Raw genomic sequence first — 9,531 nt, forward strand, 5'->3', positions numbered from 1 at the left:
TTAAACCCCAGTGGGATCAGCGTGTCATGGGAAGATGTTTGGATCCTGCTACTAAAAGCTAATCGGTAACATTCAACAAAAGATTCAAGCACTAACATTTGCACAACTAGATTAATGTTTTGCAGTCAGTTATCAGGCTCATTACTACTGGATTTTCTCTGGTTCACGCTAATAAACTAGATTATTGATTTTAGGATTTTCTGTGTATTCAAGGATATTCTCTAAGACATCTTTATAATGTTTCATGCTTAAGTTGTCAACCAAAATGACATAACAATGAGTAATCTTTTTCTAATCATGTTGAAAGGGGTTAAAAAAAAGAGTATAAAATGAATCTTAGCAGCTTCAAAGTAACAGAACATTCTCACGGTCACTCCCCTCTCTGGGTGCAGGTTATTCCACCGCCTGCCATCTTCCCCAGGAATTAGCTGCATGTACAGCTTAAGACCTTTGATAGTCATAAATCTGCTTTCCAATATGTTTGAATGGCAGAAGAGCTCAAAAGACACCTCGGTCTAAATAGGATTTTAGCACATCAGGTGCTACTCCAAAGTAAAGCAGGCTGGGTTGCTGTGGTGGTGTTTATTCATCTCCTTTCTCGTGTCATGTGTATGTATGTATGCTTCTCGGTGTATATGCTCGGCTCTCGGGTTGTATGGGGCTGGTGAATGCATGGGTGGAGTGTGTGTATATGTAAAGTAGAAACTGAACCAGGGTAACAAAATGAACTACTGTATGCAAGAAATATATGAAGTGCACCCAGCTGCCAGCAGCACTTGCTGCATGCAGTCCACTGATTATTATGCGTATTTTGAAGATAGTCCGGGTTACAGTGGTTGCGATGCTCAAGGGTAACAAAATGAACTACTGTATGCAAGAAATATATGAAGTGCACCCAGCTGCCAGCAGCAATTGCTGCATGCAGTCCACTGATTATTATGCGTATTTTGAAGATAGTCCGGGTTACAGTGGTTGCGATGCTCAGGCTGTGCCCAGTAACAACATATATATGGAACAGGCCTGGGCAGTGAATCAGCCTTATACCTGTAGTTACCCTGGAAACATGTTTAAAAGCAAGGACTCTGACTTGGACATGGCCCTGAATCAATACAGCCAACCTGAATATTTCACTGAAGAAAAACCTACTTTTTCTCAAGTGCAGTCGCCATCGTACTCTCAGAAAAAAGGTAGGGACCGTTTTGCTTAAATTTGTTCAAAGTTTCAGTGTTTGTTTCCATTTCGTTTTAAAGTTACAGTTTACATCGGCTTCGTCAAATCTTTGAATGTGAACGCTGAATATTCTAAATTAAAAACAGCAGTAAGAGAGGTTGCTATGTGATTGAAGGACTCTGTGAACACAAAGATTTCCAAGCACTTATTTTCTTCATATATGAAAGCTGGATTGAGTTGGTGTTCTAAGCTGTATATTGCCCAAAGTGAATATTTTCGGCTCTTTTGCTAAAGAAAATATGTCAAAGGTTTCCCTGGGGTGGATAGGTGTTGTGGTGCTTGCAGTGGGATAATTCTCCCCAGTTCAGGTTCAGATTAAAAATTCATTTGACTTTAAAAACTCACTTCATATTGAAAGTTTATGTTAGTTACCTAGTACAATATTTTAGTGATTTCTTTGACAATATACAAAATTGATGTGTCAGGATTTATAAATGTTCATTTTAATATATTACTTACCCATGTAAACTGTGAAGAATCTATTTGTAATCACATCAAACTAATGATGTAAACCCCAAAGAGAAGCTGATATGCTTTACCTTGCCCTTGTGTCCCTAAAGTTTAGCATGTCTGGAATCACGTCGCATACACTCTGTATGAAACAAGTGAAATATCCTTCAAAATATTCACTATTAGAACAAGTGCAATATCCACTTATCTTAATAGACACTGTGCCTTTATAATGCTATTTAAGTTTCTGTGAATAGAACATTTCTTGTATTACCAAAAAATAAAATAATAGAGACAAACAAGTAGTGCTTGGGGAACTTAGTAGCAACTGCCAGATAGAAATTCTCTCAAAAATAGCTTAAATTCTAGTGCGGATATGCCAGAATCTTGTTTTTTCAGTGTATGATCTACAGGATATTGCACAGGGAAACAAATTTACAGGCTTCTATAGTTTACGAACACATGATGTCCTTTGATCTTCAAAGGTAAATGTCTCTGTGAAAATATTCTTAAAAACATAATATGGTTTATTTGATTGTGGTTCTTATGAAAATTATTTGCTTTTCTTAATGCAACTCTATAATTAAAAGTAGCCTGTTATGAAAACAAATAATTTTTTTAAACTAACTAAAACTAAAATCCATTTATTTTTTACCATATATAGTGTTATTCTATAACTTCCAAATATGAAATATGAAGGGGGTTACAGCATAAAATATATTCAGAGTTGTTTATCTATATTTTCATTTAGTTTCCCTTGAAGAGCATCAGAATTTCTCTTTTATTACAAGGGGAGTTACACTGCGTAAGTCCCATTGGGGCATATTTGAGATGGATTGAGTATGTGCTCTCTAGTTCATTTAATATTATAAGTAATTTACCTTTGAAAAGAAGAAATTAACATTGCCACAGTAAACATACCTGGATATGCTTTTCATAGTGTTATAGCATCACAAGAAAACATTGGTGCCTGTCTCTCTACCCAGGCATTCTGCTATTCTTAAAATTCTTGCAGAACTTTTCAGGCTCTTTTCTCTTTTGTCTTTTCACTATATTTTTGTCAACCAGCACTGGGGAATATTTGCCTATAAAATATTAAACCAGGGATTCTTTACTAATTAATTTGATGTATGAACTAGAGGAAAAGACACATCGTATGCATATATGGATGTAATTTCCCAAAGCCATATGCCATTGAAAGGCCACTGCCACCTGCCAAACTCACTAAATCAAAGCAGGCAAATATTCTTAAATGCACCATTATTTACTGTTACAAGTCTTCAAGTAAATCCCAGTAAAACTAAACCCAGCTGTTAACTGTCTCTTAGGACAAAAGGTCATACCCAACACGTTTATCCATATTGATCCACTATTGATTCTTACTGTTGTTGGGGGACATCAGTAGTGTCTCATTAAGGCAAAATTAAGACTATAAACAGGTGTTCAGTGGGGCAGGCCTCATTTTCCAATTGGATTTTTATCTATTTTTATGATTTATAATTGCTTCATCTGTGTTTGTTGCTGTCACTACAGCTCTATAAACTCCTCAATAATGCAGCTGTCTTAACTTTTTTCTTTATTCTTTTAAGAATGGCTTATTCTCTAGCCTTTAATTATTTTCTAGTGAGTAGAAAATGATCATAATCTTGTTTTTTAAAAAGGTCATTGTAGGTTATCTTAATTGGTAGACTTTAGAATGACTTTTAGTTTTCTTTCTGTTGTTTTTCTATGTTTGTGCATTTGTAGCCAAGAGGGGGGAAAGTTATTGAGTTCCTGAGGAATTTAGAACATGTAAGAAAGAGTCAGATTTCAGTTCATTGAGTCACATTTCAAATAAAACTTCAAGAATTGATGGGATGGGGGAGTCAATGTAATTTTCACATTGAGGAAGGGTGAAATGCAGAATATAGTATCTGTTTTATTTTCCGTATGAAATATGAGAAAACAAATTTTAATTTTTAAAAGTTAGGGACAAATAAAAAGAACCCTACCGATCACTGAGAGCTCCTTACGTACTGTCTCTCGAGTAACACAGCTATGACTTATGTTCAAATCAACGATCACGGCCAGTTCTGATGGCACACTTCTGGTCCCCACTGGCTCAGGAGGAAGAAGAGGATACCTTTGGAAATGGGATGGCAGAGAATTGGCAGTCAGGGTGTTGTGCCTTCTCCTCCGTGGCTGTGGATTCAGCATAGTTAAAAGTTGACATCTTTCTTTTCCTTTCTTTTTTTGGGGGGTTGGCAGGGGCTCGATCTTTTCACCAGAAATTCCAATTACATTCCAAAGTCCCCAAACAGCTCCCATCTGCCTACTCTGAAGACAGCTCTGCCAGTCGGCCTCTTGGTCCATTTAAACAGAATCCTTCCCAGGAGGCTGCCCCATGCGACTCTCGGCACTGGATGGGGCTTCCACATACCATCTTTGTATGAAGTGTGTGCTGAAAAAATGCATTAGAGCTGGTCAACATGTCCAAGAAAACAAGAATTTCCTGTTTTTAAGCCAGGATCAAGGAGATGGGGTGTGTTTGTCCTGTTCAGTTCTGTTTTTGATTGTACGTGCGCTTACTCTAGCCACACTTTTAGTTTTGCAGAACAAAAAGTTAATAACTAAAGCAGAAACTCCACATAGAACTGTACTTTCTGAATCTGCTTTCACTGCTGCTGCTGTGTCTCAGAGACAAGATTCTATGGGATTCTGTCTTGTTTTGTGTCCTGTAGCTCTGTTGACTCCATGTAAACAATTGCATAGACATTACAAATGGAAATCAAATGGCAAGTTGGGGGATGTTTGAAGTGACCCACATCAAGAGGATTGGATTAAAAAGAAGAGTTAAGCCCCAAAGAAATAGGATCTCTAATTAGAATTTATTTGGCCTCTTTTAAAGTTAGAGAAGGATTGCTATGCAGGAGAGCTGGGGATGGGGAGGCTCCAAATTCTGCCACTCCCAAAAATTGTCACATGAGAAACAGGTACCCTGGAGTCACACTTAGTCTAGTGAAAAGCAGGCAGGAAAGGAAGCCAAAAAAGGGAAGATTTAGCAACTCCACTGCACAATTGCTCCCAGCCACAGACTTGAATATGAGGTGGCCACACGGCTGCAGTTTCTCTTTCTCAGCCTTTCCATCCCTTCCCTCTCTCTCTCTCACTCCATCTTCCTCTTTCTCCCCCTCTCTCTCCCATCCTTACTTTTCTCCTCCAGTAAAATTTGTTTAATTTAAACAAAGACGTGATCAATGAACTGTTGAGTTTGGCAGAAATCATCTCTTTAAAATGTCATACTTAAGTGATTAATGCAATCGCAGATTTTTCTACAATGTGTATATAATTGCAAGGATGCTGGTGTGAGGTTAGGATTTTTAATTAGACACTGTCACCTATACACTGTTTAGGGACTCCAGAAAACAATACTACCATTTTTTAAAAATACAGAATACATTTGCTGTTCTAAAGGTTAAATGAAAGTGCCTCTCGACACTCAGAAATGGAAGCAAAGTAAGGAGCAGTAATAGTTTCCAAACGAAGTCTAAGTGCAGACAAAAGCATGCGCTGACTCCTTTCCCTTTTCTTTCCTGGGAATTAGGTATCTGTTTGTCAAAGTCATGTCCTTCAGAGATTTCGCTGGATGCCCTAACCTCATCCAAAGCATGCATTGCCAATCCTCATGATGAAAGCTAATGGTAGGGGTCCAAGGCTTTATAAGCAGATGAAGCCAAGTGCCTGGCAGACTTGTAAGGGAGAGGGCACTGTTTTTCCTGCATGCGGGCTTCACATCCGCCATTAATACTTGTCCACAGTCAAGCTCAAAGCTTTTTTCTCAGCTCCCAGCACTCAAGTGTGTTCAGCCTGAGGTCAAGTTGCTTCCCACTCTACCGTTCCCTCTGGTTCAGCTTTTATGACACCGTCTTCTCATGGGTCCTGTGCTTCACCAGTCCCCACGTGGTATCTCTATTCTTCCTGTCTCCAGAGCCTTGTGCCTGTGGCACTTTCTTGCGCTGTCCTTGGTACCACCAGCATCTCAGCTTCCTCAGCGTCAGCTGCTTTAGAGAATTTCCTCTGTCCTCCCAGAGACTCCCAGAATGTGCTTTCAAGTGGGCATCCCCCGCACCCCCTTTTCTTATCTGCACACACCTCCAGCCATCCTGTCCTCCTTCCATCCGTGTCCACCCCCTTGCCCTTGAAGCCTTCTGCTCCAGCCACTCAGTGCACCCACCACAGGGCTCCTCCTCAATGTTTCAGGCCCTTTCCCATGACCCAGGAGATCAAACACAAATTCCACCAACTCTTCCCTGCCCTAGAGAGTTCCATTTTAATGCTGGCTTTGTGCGTCTACCCACACCCACTGTTCTAGAAATCTTGGCCAGTCTTTCTATGGGTCCCTGTCTCAGCAAACCCTACCCCTCAACCCTGAACGAGTGATGCTTCCTTCCAGCTAGCACCCCTGCCATTCCCCACCTGCATCACCTCAGGTCACTAACTCAGCTCACAGCCCACCAGCTCCTCTATGTAACCAGCACCACTCTCTCTCTATCACTCCCACTCCCAACCAGCACTGCCTCCAAAAGCATGTTTCTCTTGTTCTATACAATAGCTCTAAATCATTTGTATAAATCATCTTTTTTAAAAACAATACATTACATATAAATTGTATTAGACTACAGTTTCTCAGCCTTGGTACTATTGACATTTGGAGCCAGATAATTCTTTGTGGTGGTGGCTGTACTGTGCATTGTAAGATGTAAGACAGCAACATCCCTGGTTTCTACCTACTAGGTGCCAGTAGCGTGCACACACACACACCAGTTGTGACAACAAAAAATGTTTTTAGACCCTGCCAAACATCCCCCTGGGGGACAAAATCACCCCAGATTGAAAACTCCTGCTTTAGTGGTGAATAATTTCATATTTAGAGGACATCTGAAGTAAAGGATCTGTTATAAAGGATCTTTTTATATTGTGAAAATCCTTCCTCAGTTTTCCAAATGACAAGTTTAGATTTTCCTATATTTTGTTCTTTCAAAATGGCATATGTGTGAATGCACACACACATATCTACATGTAACATAATACATATGTATATGTTACAGGTCATTTCTATATCTGGATTTGGGTTCTCTTTATCATGTAAGCTTGTTTATGTCGGATCTATCTAGATCATAAGCACCATGAAGGTAATAACCTCTTTGACTTCACATTCTGTAAAGTGCACATCCACCGTGAGCACAGCATATAGCTGTAGGGGATCAGTACAGCTTATAACAGCAATGATGTTATCCTGATGACAAATGCAACTGTTCCTTCCCCTTTATATCACATAAAGCTGAAGAGCTGACAACCCACATTTCTAGAGCTATATCATTGAATCCCATTCTGAATGGGTTTTCAGATAAAGAAAAGGCACCCGTTTTTCTCATGTATGCAGGTAATGAAATAACTGTGGGTGCTTCTATATGAGCACAAATCATAAATTGACTTTCAAAGCAAAGTCAGAAACAAAAATCACTCATTTCTGATGACGTTCTGCTTCCCTGCCCTTCCCTACTCTTTTAGTACAGTTTGCCTTCCTGCTTTCTAATTCATAACCTCTGTTAAAACAAGAAATGATCTCATTAGTATCAGGGTTCTAAAACCCCAATGCCTGCAAGTACCAGAGAGCTGATATCAGTGGGAGAGAGGCTGAGGTATCTTATAATGGCTGGTTAATTTAAAACTTTCAACCAAGACACACAATGTTTATATGTTATATGTTAAGAATATTTCTCACTTCCATAAAGAAATATGTTCTCTTTTATTTTTTGAACTGCTTTTGTCTTCCCCCTTTTGATGAAGACAAAACTTCTATGAAATAATTTTCAGTTGTGAAAAGACATAATGCAAGAACAAAGATAAATGGCAACTGATGTGTAGCCTCAGAGTTGGGGCACAATAGGGAGTGGTGCTGACTGTGGAGAAGGAGAAAGGGTGTCTCTCTTGGGACGTGGGGCAACCTTCCCAGTTCAGTTGATTGTTACCCTATGAGAATTTGGGCTCAGTTTTGCCAGATCTTCCAATTTTTCATATAAATCAAGAATGCTGGATTTCATATAAAATCTTCTGGTTTTAAAAATTGGCCAAGTTATTTTAAAACACTGTGCAAGCCAAACACTGTAGACTGCCAGTGCATGTACCCTTTTGATTAAAATTATGACTGAAACTTATTATACCAATCAATTTCCTTTCTTAGTGATTTGCATCATCAAGTGTTTTAGCTCTAATTGTGGATTGAAAGGTTATGTCAGCTGCTAAGAATTTGAGTCTACAGGGACAAGGAGAAGGAAGTTTAGCTGGGACCTTCTTATGTGTGAAACTATACTATGTGCAAGCCTGGCCCTAAAAATTAGTAAATATGTTTTAGTTTCAGGAATTCTTGAGTCAGAAGAAATAATCCAGAACTGCTTTGCCTTAGTTTCTGCCCTAAATCCTCAGATGGGAATCCATAGTCCCTTGTCATCCCCTTTTCTGGGTTGACACCTCTGACCTGGTCCTCCTTCTGCTTCCCCCACCCTCCTTTGCCCCCCAATGCACTAGAGTTCAAAGCTTTGGGACCCTATTGTCTTTGGTCCCCCAGCACCAAGGACCCAGCCAGCCAGAGGGCAGAGAGTAAAGGAATGGTGCTCAGTAATTCAACAAGGGTTTTAGGGAGGACAGGAAGACAGTGGCTGTTCTGCAGAAAGATTTTGTAAAGTGGGAGCCCCTGGGGCAGCTCTGCTGGGGGGTTGCTGACAACAGTGAAAGAAGGCCTCTAAAGTTCATGCTGCTTCAAGTTTATACCGAGTATCTTACACACAGTAGGCCCATACATGTTTGTTAAATAAATAAATGGATGGATGGATGGTTTGATCGATTAACGTAGTGTTAATAAGACGGTTAAAGATTAACATGATGCAAAATGTGGTTCCTAACACCAAGAATTAAATGTAAAAGGAATCAAGACTAGTTTGTTGGGAACAGGCTGAAGAAGAGGCCATTCAGGATTTTTAAGTATGTAAAGAATTGGCATAAGGAAGAGGTGACAGTGGGAAAAAAAGGTTAAATCATAAGGATCTGAGCTGCAGGATGAGTTGAATTAAATGTAAAAGGAATCAAGACTAGTTTGTTGGGAACAGGCTGAAGAAGAGGCCATTCAAGATTTTTAAGTATGTAAAGAATTGGCATAAGGAAGAGGTGACAGTGGGAAAAAAAGGTTAAATCATAAGGATCTGAGCTGCAGGATGAGTTGAGTAGGTTCAATACAAAGTTGGCAGAATGACTAAGCATGCTAATGATTTAGCGTCCCTAGGGCTGTTAAAATATAACTCCATCCTATATCCTGTTCCAAACCACTCATGGTTCTTGCTGGCTGTGAGGTGATATTTCCACAGGATAAATCAGAAACGTGAAAAACCACTCATGGTTCTTGCTGGCTGTGAGGTGATATTTCCACAGGATAAATCAGAAACGTGAATCTCTAAGCTACCCAGAATATTTCCCGCTACCACAAATAACACTGCCTCCTGAAGACACCAGAACTGGTTCTGCTAGGCAAGTGGTCTTATGTGGAAGGTCAGATTAGCCAGATGGGAAAACATCTCTGAACTCAGCTCCTCTCCCCTGCTGCAATGTATGCCTTCCTAGCCAGCACCTTCTACATTAGGTCTACCCTCAAGACATCTCCCTTATATTCTGTTCCTTAAGAGCTGCATATCTGCCAAGGTGACAAGAAATTCCAGTGTTTCTCCTCCTAGGACCTCAGATGCTGTTGTAATTCCCTCAAAAGAATTCAGTTAGCCAGTCTTCTGATTTTAGTCATAAAGGAGAAAGCATTAAGTCTGA

At 39.8% G+C, this 9,531-nt stretch overlaps 1 protein-coding gene across 1 annotated transcript in view; it reads left to right on the forward strand.

The window, feature by feature from the left end:
- The first annotated feature begins 841 nt into the window (after positions 1 to 841).
- The window catches only part of THRB (thyroid hormone receptor, beta), a 43,010-nt gene continuing 34,320 nt past the window's right edge, over positions 842 to 9,531 (forward strand). Inside the window, exons 1-2 of the mRNA XM_008591852.1 lie at positions 842 to 1,187; positions 1,251 to 1,318. Of these exons, the coding sequence (XP_008590074.1) occupies positions 842 to 1,187; positions 1,251 to 1,318 (414 nt within the window). The remainder of the gene's footprint in view (positions 1,188 to 1,250; positions 1,319 to 9,531) is intronic.

This window comes from Galeopterus variegatus, unplaced genomic scaffold (genome assembly GCF_000696425.1).
Source record: "Galeopterus variegatus unplaced genomic scaffold, G_variegatus-3.0.2 Scaffold7344, whole genome shotgun sequence".
NCBI lineage: Eukaryota > Metazoa > Chordata > Mammalia > Dermoptera > Cynocephalidae > Galeopterus > Galeopterus variegatus.